The 15,296-nt window shown below is 53.0% G+C and overlaps 4 protein-coding genes across 4 annotated transcripts; 2 read left to right on the top strand and 2 right to left on the bottom strand.

Annotated features, from left to right (window-relative positions):
- Nucleotides 1–807: 807 nt before the first annotated feature.
- NhYBT1 (uncharacterized protein) lies at nucleotides 808–6,203 on the bottom strand (the record flags this gene model as incomplete). The annotated part of the gene is made up of 2 exons (XM_003046906.1): nucleotides 808–6,052; nucleotides 6,130–6,203. 2 exons carry the CDS (start codon nucleotides 6,201–6,203, stop codon nucleotides 1,072–1,074), a joined length of 5,055 nt encoding a protein of 1,684 aa, XP_003046952.1. The 3' UTR covers nucleotides 808–1,071.
- Nucleotides 6,204–6,948: 745 nt separating this feature from the next.
- On the top strand, nucleotides 6,949–7,667 carry NECHADRAFT_83449 (uncharacterized protein; the record flags this gene model as incomplete). Its single annotated transcript, XM_003047070.1, has 2 exons — nucleotides 6,949–6,997; nucleotides 7,237–7,667. 2 exons carry the CDS (start codon nucleotides 6,949–6,951, stop codon nucleotides 7,665–7,667), a joined length of 480 nt encoding a protein of 159 aa, XP_003047116.1.
- Nucleotides 7,668–10,456: 2,789 nt separating this feature from the next.
- Nucleotides 10,457–12,638, bottom strand: NECHADRAFT_70864 (uncharacterized protein). Its single transcript, XM_003046905.1, has 3 exons — nucleotides 12,470–12,638; nucleotides 10,983–12,327; nucleotides 10,457–10,926 (listed from the first exon to the last, which is right to left on the bottom strand). Exons 1-3 carry the CDS (start codon nucleotides 12,477–12,479, stop codon nucleotides 10,851–10,853), a joined length of 1,431 nt encoding a protein of 476 aa, XP_003046951.1. The 5' UTR covers nucleotides 12,480–12,638; the 3' UTR covers nucleotides 10,457–10,850.
- Nucleotides 12,639–13,056: 418 nt separating this feature from the next.
- NECHADRAFT_95301 (uncharacterized protein) lies at nucleotides 13,057–14,482 on the top strand (the record flags this gene model as incomplete). The annotated part of the gene is made up of 2 exons (XM_003047069.1): nucleotides 13,057–13,128; nucleotides 13,340–14,482. The coding sequence occupies 2 exons, from the start codon at nucleotides 13,057–13,059 to the stop codon at nucleotides 14,480–14,482; spliced, it is 1,215 nt and encodes a 404-aa protein (XP_003047115.1).
- Between the last annotated feature and the right edge of the window lie 814 nt (nucleotides 14,483–15,296).

Here is a 15,296-nt window from a genome sequence, read left to right as displayed (position 1 = left end):
AGCGGGACCGTGGAGCTTGTCGTCTGCCCCGACACCACGCTAGAGGCTTCGCCTGTCGACGGAGGCGTCTGCGTGGTTCCCGCACCGTCGGGATGGTCGCCCATGTCGAATGCCAGAGCCGGTGCGCAAAAGCTCAGCAAGGTTGTCGAGCGAGAGTGCGATGGTGCAAGGGAGAGAAGAGGTTGTAGATGGACTGACTGACTGACTGATGGATGTGGCTATTGAGCACGTGCACAAGCTCGCCACTACGAAGGGAAGGTAGGTAAAAGATGCAGCTGAAAGGCGTGACCTGGACACCGCCTGTTCAACCTGTAAGCAGCCAGATGACGAGAAGAGGAGACAAAGAGCGTGGAAAGAGGCCAAGTTCTTGTTTTAAATCAGGAGATAAAGTTTGTTGACACGATCGTCAATGACAACGAATCGTTCATTTGGTGACGAAGCCCTACTACGTAGCGAGTTAGAGTACGTACTCTGGTTCCTGTTTCTGCCTGAGCGCCTCGGCGTCTGTCCTCATTCCAATTGGAGGTTACGTGGCTGTTGCCGCGGAAAAGTCCAGTGAAAGGCAGCGCTTACAATGGCCTATCTAATAAGCACCATCTCACAAACGAAGCAACCCTGAGAGCATCACATTCTAGAGGCAGGCATTGTCTGATTCTCAGCCAGTTCATGCAAGCACCCATACCCTTCAAGGTCAACATGCCGAATTGCGGAGGTCGTGGTTAACCTTACTCCGCTTCGGCCCCACCTCCACATTCACGGTCCGCCCCGAGCTCGGAGCATCAACTCAACACCAAAACTCAATAGAGTGAATCAACGTAAAATAGCTCTAGTAAATAAGAACTACTGTCTATTACTTGCTTATCCAAGACTCAGGTGGTATCCTCTATAGCCACGCCGTCTTGTCGCTTGTAATTGTTCAATAAAAAAATGAATCCAGTTGTAATGAACACCAACCCCCACCGGCTCTGCAATGCAATGCATACATCGTACAAGAAGCCTCCCTTTTGTCTTTCATTGCCTTTCAGCTTACACTTGGCACTTTTCTTCTTCCATCTGCTTCCGCCTCCTCTCCTATGAGTCCACGTCGATTAGACGTCCGGAATCCCACTTCTTTTTGGCTGCCTTGATAAGCACCTCCAACTCGCCGCTCATCTCACACATGCTTCGGAATGTGCCGTCCTCCCTGTTGATCAACTCCCAGGGATGGGCGTACTCCACTACTTGACCCTTGTCCAACACAAGGACCTTGTCGTAATCCACAATCGTTGCCAATCGGTGAGCGATTGTAATCACCGTGCCCGTGAGTTCTCGAATGGTCTCCTGAATCTTCGAGTCTGTCGCGTAGTCGATGGATGCTGTCGCCTCGTCCATCACTAGCACTGTAGGGGCCTTGAGCATTGCTCTTGCCAGACACAAGAGTTGTCGCTGTCCTTGCGACAAGTTGGACCCCGACTCTGTCACGGGTGACTCAAGATCCAAAAAGATGTTCTTGTTGGTCTTGGCCACAGGTGAGCTTGGCGAGTTGGTGGCTGTCGGAGTTGGTGGCACCGTTCTAGGCTCGTCGGGTCCGATGAGTTGCACCCGTCGGAGTGCATCAAAGATCTCCTTGTCCTCGTACATCTTGAACGGATCCAGGTTGGTTCGGATCGTTCCGTGGAACAGTGTCGGGTCTTGTGGCACAATCGTGATATTCTCTCGCAGATCCTGGAGACCAATGTTGCCAATCTCCAGTCCGTCGATGAGAATCTTGCCCTTGTCCGCCTCTAGTGCTCGGAAGAGGGCCAGTGCCAAAGAACTCTTGCCAGCACCTGTCCTTCCGACGATGCCAACCTTTTCCCGGGGCTCAATCTTGAGCGAGATGTCTCGAAGCACCGGGTCGAGCTCCTTGCGGTAGCTCGTTGTGTAGTCCACAAACTCGACGGATCCGCTCTGGGGCCAGTTCTTGGGTGGTCGGTTGTCCTCAATGACGGCATCGGCCTCCTGCTCCACATCCAGGTATTCCTTGATACGTTCCATCGAGTTCATGTTCTGTTCGTTAACAGCATACAGTCGCACCAACCACAAGACGCTCTCAGTGAAGCTCAATGCGTAGCTCAGGGAAATACCAGCCGCACCAGCGTCGACCTGACCGAGGCTGAGAATGATGAAGACGCCTGCAAAGAAGGCTACCAAATCACCAATCACGTCTGCCCGGAAAGCCAGCCACCTATTGCAGGCCCATAGGTAGATGAAGGGTCGGGTCTGCGTGTTGACCTTTTCCAAGTTGTCCCTGATGAAGCGGCGCTCATCACCGTAGGCACGGATTGTTGTCATACCGCTCAGAGTCTCGCCAAATTGCTGGTAGAGAGGGCTGCGCTGGACCGATTCGAGACGCTTCAAGTCGCGGGATGCTCGCAGGTAAAAGGCGGCCACGACATAGAAGAGAGCAGCAATGAAAATTGCGGCAACCAGGAACATGGGGGTAATAGATGCAATCAGACCGACTGTCACCACGAGCGAGATGCTGCAGCTGATGACACCGATCGCCACAGGAGCAATCTCCTGATCGACCGCTTCCAGATCCTTGCTGAAGCGGTTCATCAACTGTCCCAGCGGCGTGACGTCAAAGAACTTGAACCTAGCTCGCGTCACTGATCCTACCAGGCGGCGATGAATGCGACCAGATGCCGTCAGAGAACCCAGGAATACCCAGAGATCTCTAATCAAAGCCGCAAGTGCGCCTGCAGCTCCAATCGCTGCGAGCACAGAAAGGTAGTACATGACATTAACAGGCTTTGCCGGAGTCATGCTCTGTCCAGCAAACTGGTCATGCGAGTTGCCCAGTCGGACCACGTTGGCAAACGATGTAGTTGAGAAAGTCGAGGTGGCGTGCGAGTTTGACTGAAGGCTCCAAGCCATCTGCTGCTCTGACGCGTTTCCTTGTGTTTCTGTATCCGGAACGTATTGGTTCGCCCACTCTCGAACCCAAAAGTTTGTTGCGACTCCCGAAAGTTGCTGCGTGGTAAAGACGAACAAGGCAACGATCCAGAACCACCAAGCTCCCATGGACTGGAGGTAGTACTTGATGACGGGCCACTTGACGGATCCAGTGGCCTTGGTCTCTTCCATGGCGTCCTTGGGCTTCTTCTTCTCGTCCTTCTTAGAGCTGTCCACGCCGTCGAGAGCATCACCCTGGCCATTGACCATGGTATCATCGTCACCAACGCTTGATGGCACACGAGACGGGATCCGTGAGGGATTGGCTGAACCGGGACGCGACTTCTGAATCTCCTCACCAAGCTTGCCCGAGGCAATGACATCCTTGGAAGATCCCTGAATATCAACGCGGCCGTTCTCCAAAAGTACAACGTAGTCGGATGAGGGAACGCAGAGAGTGGTGTTGTGAGTGACGAGAATGCAAGTACGGTTCTTCATGAGCGGGCCCCTGATGCAGTTGCTAAAGATCCACTGTGCGGTATGGGAGTCGACAGCACTGAGGCAGTCATCGAGGAGCAGGTGAGCCGAATTGGAATAGAGCGCACGGGCAAGGGAGATACGTTGCTTCTGTCCACCCGAGAGCGTGATACCCTTTTCTCCAACCAGCGTTTCGTCACCGTTGTCAAGAATCTGAAGGTCTCGCTCAAGCGCACAGGCAACAATGACGTTTCGGTACCGTTGCTCATCATAGGGGGTCGCGAAGAGAATGTTGTCCCGGATGTTTGCGTTAACCAGCCACGCAGACTGCGCGACGTAAGCAATCGTGTTGGCGAGGCCAGTCTCGGGGTCTGTAGGAACGTCTTCACGGCTGCGTCCACCGGGGCAGTAGACGCTGCCCTCCATCATTGTCATTTCGCCCAGAAGAGCCATCAACAGCGACGTCTTTCCTGATCCAGTTGGTCCCGCGATAATGTTCAGCTTCCCGAGTTGGAAGTCAATGTTCAGGTCCATGAGGCGGAAAGCACGGGAGCCGTCCTCGGCAACGGTATCTTTACCGCCCCAGATGAAGGTCGCGTTACTGAAACCCATGCGTCTGACACCTTCTTCGTCAACGTTGTCCAGGCCGAGTTGAATGTACTTGTCCGTCTCCTCCTCCTTGAGGAAGTCTTCAACACGCTCAATAGAAACCTTGGTTTCTTGAACATGGGCGAACATATCACCAAACTGATCAAGAGGGACACGGAGCAGCATGAAGAGTGAGATGGCCGTGAAGGCGACAGAGGGTCGGAGATCCTTGCCCTCAAAGTGGGTGTAGACGAGGAAGGAGAAGAAGGTGATGAGGACAGGAACCGAGTTCCAGATGGCGACAGCGAGAGCCCAGACCATGAACCTCGAACGCAAAGCCTTGAGCTCGTCTTGACGCTTCTCGTCAATGATACGGCCGAAGCGCTCCTCCCAAGCAAAGTATTTGATGATGCGGATGTTCTGCAGGACCTCGTTGGTGACGTTGATACGCTTGTCAGTCGCAGCGAGGATTCTCTTTGAGGTGATGGTGAAACCTCTGGCAAGACCATAGTTGACAGGCAGAAGGAAGACCATGACGATGATACCAGGAATGGCACTCAGACCCATGACCCTCCAGAGAAGAACGATGGCCACAATCAGCTGCGTAGGCGCAGATGCGCAAAGGAAGTGCAGGTAAGCCGTGACCTCGGAAATCTTTACACTGTCGACCGACATGAGGTTAATGATGGTACCCAGATTCGCCTGCTCGTCAGCGCTGGGATCCTTCTTGTCATCCTTGATGCTGCCGTTGGCGGACTCAGCATCGTCGGCAGTGGCCTTCTTATCTTCCTTCTTCATGCTCAGGGCCCGCTTGATCTTGCTAATAGCACCATTCTGGGGCTCATCCTTCTTGGTAGACTTGTCAGAATCAAGTAAAACCTTGTCCTTGCCCGAAGCTGCCTTGCGACGGAGGGCCTTTGCATAGATGTCAGCAATAATGATCGCCTTGACTCGGATGCAAATCTTTCGGCCAATCCACAGCGCAGCGTTGTCGGCGTAGGAGCGCACAAGATCCAGGACAGGAAGTCCGATGACCATAAGCCAAAGAACATTTCTTGGCCTTCCTTGGTCATCTTCAACGTATTGTAGAATCTCCTTCAGGAGCAAAGTGGGCGCAAAGGTGAAAATACCAGCCACAACAGCCAGGAAGCACTGGGTCAAGAGCAAGCTCTTGAAGTATTTGAGCAAGTGCATCGCCAGTGAGCCCGTCTGTTTCATTGCGCGATAGTCGGCCACAACAGCGGCGGCCTTGTCCTTGGGCAGCAGGTTCCAGACATGCTCCATCTCCATAGGGGCCTTCCAGCCCTTCCAGACGATCGCATCAACCCAGCCAAAGACGGCAAGGGAGAACAAACTAGCGAGCGGCTCGCGCGAGGGCTCGATACCGTCCTCCCATTCCATTAGAACCGTCTTGTTGCCCTTCCTAGTGGTCATTGCCATGCTGAAAAGCAAGGAAATGAGCGCAAACTCGATGATGAACACAGCGCGGACGAGCTGTGTAAGGTCTCTGATGACGCTGGAGCGGAATACAAAGAGGAAAAAGAGCCAATTGACGCCATAGAGGAAGGCAGTGTGGTTCCAGAGATGCGGGACTCGCCATTTCGTGTTACCGAAAAATAGGCGCAGGGTTGTGAGGATCAGGATGTAGGACCAATTGATGAGACCAGCAACAGCGACGATTTGGCCGTTTTGCTTGGAGTCGATGTGATAAACCAGCTTGATGGCGTTAAGAACGACTAGGCAGGCGACTGCCAGCTCCTCGACGACTTGCGAAAGGCGCTGACCAGGGGGGCTGTCGGCCTGGACAATAGAGCCGCGGGTAGTGGTCTTGACCAGGGCCAGACGGCCACCGTTAATCTCGAGTGCTTCGTCATCGTCGTCGGTGTCGTCATTGAAGAGGTCGCGCTCGGGAGGTAGATCGGTGTGACTGTGGCGGCGGTCCTGGCTAGAAAGTTGGCTATACCTGACTTTGGAGGCGGACCGCGAAGTGAGGATGCGGGAGATGCTCAGCTGAGAGAGGCGCGCAACGGACAAGACGAGGGCGATCAGAGGGAATAGGATCTGAAGGTAGCTACAGCGCGGCAATCGAGTCAGCCAACCATGGAAACGCGCGGGAGTGGAAACAACCGGGGGTGAGACAGGACATACTGGTGCTGGAAACGCAGGCTGAAGTCGCCCTTTTGGGGATTCCATATGGGCCCGTCATCCTGGGCGAATCCCATGATGTCGTTGATATGGGGCGTCTGTCAAGCTCACCTCGAAGCTTGGGGTGAGAGACAGGCGCGAAAGCCGAAAAGGAGGAGCGGGTTTCGAGGTGGAATCGCGACAATTGGGGTGGCAAGTTTTGGAAGAATTGGTTCCGTTAATGATGGGCCGGCGCGGGTACGGATGGGTATTTCGTCGAGGCGGTTGCAGGCGCGGGACCAGCAACAGCTGCGGCTGTGGCTGCGGCCTCGGAGGTCTCGAGTAGTCCCTTGCTGGGGTCTCCGCCGGGTTGAGGAATCAGGGTCGAGCCTTGGGAGTCTCCAGTATCAGTTCACTTGCCACTCAGAAGCAGCATTGGCCTGGGCGTGGCGTGACGTTGCTTTTTGCTGCAGAACCCGGATAGAGAGGTCGTTCGCGGAGAGCTCTCGATTGATAGTGTGTATGTACGCGGCGCCCCAAGTTTCGCAAGATCTGGATCTCTCGAGCAGCACAATGATGCGATGGGGGGATGACGGTCTAGATTTCCCGGTGTTCGGTCGTGTACACAGCTCAAGCTCTGCAGCCAAGTAAAGATATAGAAAAGATAAAGACCAATGAACAAGGGAAAGAGAAGAAGAAGAATAACAGATCTGCCAATAAAGTTTTACGATTGGAGAGGAAGAGGGAGGGAGAGGAGTGAGGCGGGCTGCGAGTGGGTGGGAGGGGGCGGGAGTATTAAGAGGCGGGAAGAATGTACGGCCGTTGTAGAAGCTAGACTAAACAATGGATGTGGATGTGGATGTGGATGGATGGACCCAAGAACTGTCGGTCGGTCAGTGACGACGGGACAGCGCCTTCCCTTGCTAACCAGGGAGCGAGCAAAGCACGTTAGCTGCCAGGTCGGAGTACCTTACGGAGTAATGAATCGTAGCCAGCTTCCAGGTGGGGCTTCCAAGCAGCCATGGAGCACGCGAAACCTTTTCTAGCTCTGTTACTACCTCGAAGGTCTGGGTTGTTCCATGTTGTGTTTTACGGCAGTCAGGCTGGCAGCTGGTAGCTGGTAGCTGGTAGCTGGTAGCTTTGGGTTGCTGGCTCTGACTTGGAGATTGCCCTCTCTCGCTCTACCCGGTAAACAATGGATGTGTCTATCCGGCATGTTCCCTTCAAAACAACAGATGATGCGAAAGGCGGAGCCCCCAGCTCTGACTGTGAATGGGCTGCGGGGACAAATCGAAGCCGTCAAACTCCGCTCCAATGAGGCGTTGTTCAAGATTCTAGCCTCGCAATTCCTCAGGACCATGTCGCACTGCAGCCTTCCATCCATGGATCCAAGCAAGCAAGTCACTTGCTGCTTGTTGACGGCAGCCGAATCGAAATCCTTGTTGCTGAGGATTCCCCAATCACGGGGCGTCATCATCATGCTCGCAGCAGGAAAAAGGAACTGGCGGGACAAGGGTTCACACTGGCTGAGATGGGATGCCGGGACATGCGAAAATCCATGAATGTCAAATTCTCGAATTGAACCGAACCGAGCTCCTGGAAGAACCATCCCATCGGCCTTTTGTTAGCGCACGTTGAGATGAATACCTAACCCAACTATGACAGCACGCCCTGGTCAAAAGGTTACTCGTCACAATGAGTTTATCTCTAGATGACGTACCCCTCCCTCTTGAGAGAAGCACGGGACAAGAAAAGCAAATTAGCTGCCGTGCTTGTCTTGACTCGCAGTTCCAGGGCGAGGCTTTCACGGCCGAGTCGATAAAAAAAAAATAGGACATGACGAGATGTCCCAAGGGCAGAGACAGAGCTGGAGAATGATAGCTGAGACAAACTGAGGGCTCGTGAGCTTTGCTCTGCAAGTTGAGGAACGTGGTTAAGACGACAACATGAGCCATGAGGAATGCTATTCTCCCATGTCCAATTTCCACACACAGACGTTTTGGAGTCGGTAGACTCGGCGACCGGCCAGCTGGGATCGAGATCGGTCTCACCATGTCTTGTTCGTCTGATGTTGTCTTCTTGGCAGATGTTGTTCATTCTTCTACCGAGACGGCGCCCTTTTTTCTAGTATGCCCCTTGTCTTCTCTTTTCTCTTATCCCCCCTCGTGTCAAGAACTCGGCCGTGACTAGTAGCCCCGTCGCGAATGTTGTTCTTGATAAGCTAAACAACAAAGGTCATTTTTGCGCTCTGGCTCTGATATGCTTTGGTCGTATTCGTTCCATCACTAGCCTCAAAAAGGCGTCGGCATCCGAAATGGCAGGACAGGCACCATCGTCACAGACCGGCCGTTGGGTTGGTGTGCCACCACGAGGCTCTGCAGAAAATTCTCCTGGTACGGTACCACGGATATACAATGTCGAACCCTTGTCGATACATTACCTGCTGAGCCAATCCTCCTCGCCAAGGCGAGCTGGGCCAGTTTTTCGGTCACTCTGTTCAGATGTTCAATGGTACTGTTCGCGTTCCAGTGTCACAACCTCCCCAGCTACCACCCTCGCGCTGAGAGGAATGAGGGAGGGGGGTGGTCAACTCCCCACAGTCGAAACCCCACGATGGGATGGGATCCAATGCACTCAAGAACCGGACGATTGCTGCAGGCCATTAAGAGCCGGTGAAAGGTCCCTTTTGTTGAAGCTGAGGATGAGCAGGGATTGAATCGTAGAGGAGGGTTGAACATGCCGCTCCGTGGCCTGAGCGTAAGCACCTCTTGAGGCTCGCATCCAGCCTAACCGAAGAAGCAGCTTCGGAACTTGTGTCACAAGCTTTTCTGTTTGGCGATGGGTGGTGAATGATGTGCAACTCGCACCTCAACCCAAGAAATGCGAGACCTCTCTTCCAACCGTATCCAAGCCTACAGAAACAGCTCTTTGTTTCTCTGCACACATTTTCGAGTCACGCAGAATTCCTCAGTCTCTGACGTCGACCAGATTCTGCGTCAAACGTGAAAAGAAGACCTCTGGATGTGAGCTCTAGGCCTTCTTTAGCTCCCAGCCACCTTTTTCTTCAACACTGGCCCTTACCCATCCGACCGTTGTCGCCCGCCGTTGCCAGCAGGCTAAGCTAACACTCTCCAAACAATGCCCTTTGTTTGTCACGTTACCAAGGGCTGTTTCCTGAGGGCCACCACTGCTGATCTTTGTCCGCCTGTTAACTTGCCTAGATCTGTGCTACCTCTTTATTGGTGATTCCGAACGTCAAGTCAGTCTTGCTTTCTGTTCAACACCCGGCCCCTGGCCAATGTCACCCTGCCTTTCCTCGTAATTGGCTCTCTTTGGGTATCTCTTCCGGCCCCTAGGAAGTGATGCCTAGTCGCTATCCCTAAACCTGACATGCATTCACAAGCCGTTACTCACCGCCGGAGGGATAATGCTCCTCATGATCCCTCCAGCCTTGGGGCCTGTTTTATTCGCCAATTGGGTTTCTCGCCTGTAGGGATAAGAACCATCGCGTTTGGCGGCGCTGACACCATCGATCCCGCGTTGCACTCCGGTTCACCCCTTGCTCCCCGTGTGGGTTGCACGCAGCTCCTCTCCCGCGTAACCGCCTCATACCTGCATACATCACCTCGCTCAGGGAAGCTCGGCCAATTGATACAACGCGCGCCGATTACTTTGCACTTGATGACCTTTTGCTTGTGCTAATAGAGGTCGTCTCGTTGGTTCACGGTCGCTTGTGTTGCTGCTTCTGGCTTTCCGGCCTGGCCTCACTCATGCAGGGCCTGTGGGACTTGGGGGCTTGCATCATGGGACGATACAAAAGAGGAGTTGCTTTTGACCAACGTGATTGTGTTTGTTGCATTATGAGTATGCAGGTTACCCTCTTGAACTATTGCTTCTGACCTGCCTTTGTTCCCCCAGCACCAGGGTCCATAATATAATTAGTCGATGATGATATGTAGCTCTAGGCCGATCCAACCCCCATGGTCTGTTTATGGTAGCACATACAAGTTGCTAGCGAAATCTTGGCCAAGCGTGTTTGCTGCACGTGTTTGGTTGACCAACTTGGTTGGTATTGGCCTTGGACAAGATATCTTAACCTAGGGATAGAGGAATTAAAAGGAGTCCTGACAAGCTAATATTATATAAATTCCATGTATCTTCTCATGGTATATACTAAGCAGGCAAGTTAATAGTCATTCTATAGCCGGGCACCCATCCATGTATGGATGCTATCATGAGTCTCATCTACCCCATACTCTTCATCTTGCCCTACCCTGTAGTCATGATAGTTGCAACAACCCGTCATACTGGTCTGTCAAACACCAAATTCAAGACATGATACACAATAGTATGACGAAACTCGTACGCATTGTAGCATTAAGTTTGTCATTCATAGATCATTCGAGTTAGGTACAATGGGCCTCCTTGTCCACCACCAACGCGTGGCCTTTGACATACATGGCCACCCCCTCCGAAGAAACCCATAATGACAGATATTTAGACATGTGTGGTTTTAATCTTGACACGACATCCCTTGATCGCCGTCCCAATGCCATTTCCAATCCAAGTTGACCTCACTCTCCCGACTCCTCTGGCTCGTGGTTGTAAAAAGGAAACAAAAAACCATGTATAACTATTTTCTTTCTCTTCCTCTTTTCTGTTAATACACATTCGCCTGTCTGAAGCAGGCGCCAATGCCAAGGCTGAATCAATCGTGCCCTCCATTGGCTTCATAGTGGCTGAGATTAGCCCATAATCATGCCCTTCATGCCGGAAAGATCTCCTTCCTTGGCGGCGATTTCGAAGTAACCGTAGATGATACTGCAACTAGTTAGCGAGTGTGTCTTGACTTGGGTGTATTGATATGATAAACTTACGTGACAGCAAGGAGAGTACCGGTACCGGAGCCCAGGGCTCCCATAAGGTCGCTGGAGACCGAGAGCGCACCAATGCAGGCACCGCCAAAGGCAGCGGCAGTGGGGATGATGCGCTTCAGCTCCTTGTACATGCTCTGGTCACGGTGACCAGCCATGACAAGACCCTGGTCCTTGAGCTGCTTGGCAACGTCACGGGGGCTGGAGCCGGAAACTTCAATCCAGGTCTTGGAGAAGAGGGCGCAGGCACCGAGCATGTAGACAATGTAGGCGCTCATGTGGATGGGGTCGAGGAGAGCCTCCTTCAGGTTCTGAGGGGGAGACATGTAGTAGACAAGACCGGAAACGGCGTGGAGCTGCGAGGAACCGTCCTTGGCCTCCCAGACACCGAAGAGACGGACAAGGAGGTTCTCAGAGAAGCGAGAGTAGAGCATCTGGCTGATAAGGAAGATGTTGGAAGAAAGAGCGGACTGCAGCATGATGGGCATGTTGGAGGTGTAGAACAGGCGGACGGGGTACGAGCCACGAGCACCACGCTGGCGCGAGGACTTGACGGGGATCTCGACGCGGAAGCCCTGGAGGTAGATGACAGCGGCGAAGACGGCGAGGGTGGCCAGAAGGTTCATGATGTTGGGGAGGTTCTGGCGGTAGAAAGCCTCCTGGAGAGCGCGCTGCTTGTTGGGCCAGGTCATGAGGAGGTGGAAGAGGGCAATGACGGCACCCTCAAACTCGGGACCACGGCCAGTGTTGATGGTGGTGGGAGAGAAAGCCTTCCACATGATGGACTCGCAGATGTTGGTGGCAATGAACAGAGAGATACCACTGCCAAGGCCGTAACCCTTCTGGAGGAGCTCATCGAGGAGAATGACAATCATACCGGCGACAACCAGCTGGAGGATCAGGAGGAAGACGATACCGGCACCGAGGTCGGAAGGAGGACCGTAGAGGCCGCTGAAGACGTAGACGGTGGCGGTACCAGCGGACAGGATGAAGGCAAGGAGTTTCTGGGCGGTCTGGTAGAGCTCGCGGTCCGACTTGAGGTCGAGGTTGACATCGATCATGTGGGTACCGGCGAGGAGCTGGAAGACCATGCCTGAGGAGATGATGGGGGTAATACCCAGTTCCATCAGGGTTCCACGGTTACTCGCAATGACCATTCGCAGCCAGTATAGAGGGTCCGAGTTGTCGGAGGAGACGATGCCGTAAAGGGGCATCTGGCTCATGACCAGGAAGATGAGGAGCGTAAGGGCGGTCCACATCAGCTTCTGATTGAAGGGGATCTTGGTCTCCGGCTGCTGAACCTCTGGGAGGAACGGCACGAACGGCTTGACCAAGTCAAGGAAACGGACTGTGTCGCAAGAAAGGCATGTCAGCTTGATTTCAATCGGGGCGATGCGAATCGCCAATTGCGCGCATCCTCAGCTGTCGCGCATGCTCGCCTGGCGAAGCTGGGAGCTCCGCGCAAAGGAGAACCAGGAGAGGCAACTTACGGGAACTCATGGTGACGACGGCAGACGACAAAGAGGAAGGAGGAGAAGAATTGGATTAATTCATCCAAGGGAAGGAATAAAGAAAGAAAAGGAAGAGGAAGCCTAGCTTGCAGAGCCCAGGCGATTTGAAGGGTCGATGGGAGAATTAAAGGAGAGCTGGGGGGCGGAGGTTGGCGATCTGGCTTCAATGGCCAAAATGTAGATGTGTCCAATATTGGGAGTGGAGTGAGCACGTGACCCACCTTAGCCAGCTGTCCTTGCTTCCTCCGCCTTCCAAGCGTCCAACAACGGAAGGCACAAAAGGGGTCTCAGCCATTTTTGTGTGGCTTTCACGGGGCCGCCGCAATTTTTCCGTTAAAATGGTCTCCGCTTCCCCCTGTTCTGGAACATTGCGCCTAAACATATCCCGGTCACCGGCTGTGGCATTTTGATCCTTGGAGACGCACCAATTTTAATAACTAAGTTGTTGTTGCTCTGGGCTTGAGTTTAAAGAAAGATAGGCACGCGCGATGCGCTGTTGAAGTCTATTTTTTCTCTCTTAAATGCTGAGACGCATGGGACATTTGCTAAGACGCAATGTTGCAACAATGGCCACTTCAAAACCTCCAGCTGAACCCCTCGTGGTCGTGCTGGGATCCACGGGCACGGGCAAGTCTGAGGTATGTTGGCTAATATCTTGCTTATTCTTGGAGTTTCTAACAAGTTCCGCAGCTAGCAGTTGAGCTTGCGACTCGGCTGAATGGTGAAATCATCAACGCCGATGCCATGCAACTTTACAATGGACTCCCAATCATCACTAACAAAATCACAACCGAGGAACAATGTGGAGTTCCTCACCATCTACTGGGCCACATCTCACTGGATGAGCAGCCATGGGACGTGGACGACTTCAGGCGAGAGGCTAACCACGTGATAGGGGAGATTCGTGGTCGAGGTCGTCTGCCTATTCTTGTGGGCGGCTCTCAGTATTACGTTGACCCCATCCTCTTTGAAGAGGTCATCCTAGAGGACATTGAACTGGACACGTCTACGTCATTTCCCATCCTGCAAGAGTCAGGCGAAGTTATGCTTCATGAGCTGCGCAAGGTTGACCCCGAGATGGCTGATCGTTGGCACCCTAACGATCGCCGCAAGATCCAGCGATCTCTGGAGATTTATCTCAGAACTGGCAAGCGTGCCTCTGAATACTATGCGGAGCAACAGGCTCGCAAAGCGGCGGCGCAGCAAGACGGCAACCGAAGGCCCTGGGAGAATCTTCTCTTTTGGGTTTACTCGGAGCGGGAAGTCCTGCGCGCGCGTCTTGACGCACGAGTTGACAAGATGCAAAATGGCGGGCTCATGCAGGAAGTCCGAGAACTCTATGACTTTAAGCATAAAAAGGAGGCAGAGGGCCGAATACTCGACATGACAAAGGGCATCTGGCAGTCAATCGGATACAAGCAGTTTGAGCCATACTTGTCTGCCATGGACGAGGGTCGAGAGGCTTCAGAGCTTGAGAAGCTGAATAATGCCGCCCTCGAGGAGATGAAGACGGCCACAAGGCGATATGCTGTCTACCAGACTCGCTGGATCAGACTCAAGCAGATACCTCGATTACGAGAGGTTGGACCCGAGGCGATGGGCAGCCTTTACCTCCTCGATAGCACCGACATTTCTAAATACGGCGAAAATGTTGTCGACCCTGCTGTTCGATTAGCAAAGCAGTTTCTCAATGGCGAGGAGCGTCCATCACCAGCTGATATCTCACCCTTGGCCAACGAGGTTCTCACGCAGGTGGGCAATCCACCTCCCAAGGCGACGCCATGCAAACGCATGTGCGAGGTATGCCATACTGTCTTGATGACTGAGGAGGCTTGGAAGCAACACTTGAAGAGCGCTACTCATCGTCGGGTGGTTCGGAAGAAGGCGAGGATGTCGCTTGTGCCGGTTGAACAAAAGCCTGAAGATGGCAAATCGGCACAAGCTGATGAAGAGGATTCTGGTCCAGAGATAGGATCCATGTTTTCAGAATAGGAAATGACAAATCTAAATTCACAATCTGTCTTTGTCGCGTAAGATGATAATTATGGTCAATACCATCCCGTGTGTGATCCCTAAGAACGTTCCGTCTCATGTCTGTCTTTCCTCCCATGCCGGCCTTCCTAGGTATCACCATCGCGCCGACTTCGAGCATTCATGTTGTGTCGTTGAGCATCCCCAGATGCCGTAGCCGACGCCGGCTCGTTCCAGCAACCTCGTTCTGTCATGCAATTCATCTAAGAGTACTAAAGTTACCTATCATCTCAGTGCAAACTTTATACAACGTTCATAAAAGATTACAAAGTTTTCTCTGCATACTTTCCTAATCTCATAAACGAAGGGTGGCCTTTGTCAGAGAGTCGCACTAGGTACGTTTTCTGGCAGCCTTCTTGGCCTTCGCAGCCTCCTTGAGCTCTTTGAGCTCTTCATGGATTGCCAAGTGGTCGGCATTGTCATGAGCGCCGACGTCTTTATTGTGGCTGTTGCTTGCCTCCACCGCTGGTTTCCCTTTATCAGAGCGCTTACGCTTCTTTGTCGTAGCATCTTTGGTGTGCTTAGTTGTGGTTGACTCCCGCTTTACTGATTCGGGGCTTCTCGCTCTTCTTGATAGCTTTCATCATGGCTTTATCGAGACCCTTGTGGTGCTGGCTCTCTTTGAAAACTTGAGCCTTCGTCCGCCCGTCCTCTTGGGACTTCCACTTGTTCATATGGGATGTCGGGAATGCATTCTGAACTGGATGACCGCCTTTATGACCAGAAACGTGCCCGCCTCAAAGATGATTTTGAGCAACGTCAGAGCTTCCTAGGA

Source organism: Fusarium vanettenii (assembly GCF_000151355.1).
Source record: "Fusarium vanettenii 77-13-4 chromosome 8 genomic scaffold NECHAsca_17_chr8_1_0, whole genome shotgun sequence".
In the NCBI taxonomy this organism is placed as follows: Eukaryota; Fungi; Ascomycota; class Sordariomycetes; order Hypocreales; family Nectriaceae; genus Fusarium; species Fusarium vanettenii.
The sequence above is the reverse complement of the archived record's forward strand: the minus strand, read 5'-3'. Positions and strand labels throughout refer to the sequence as shown.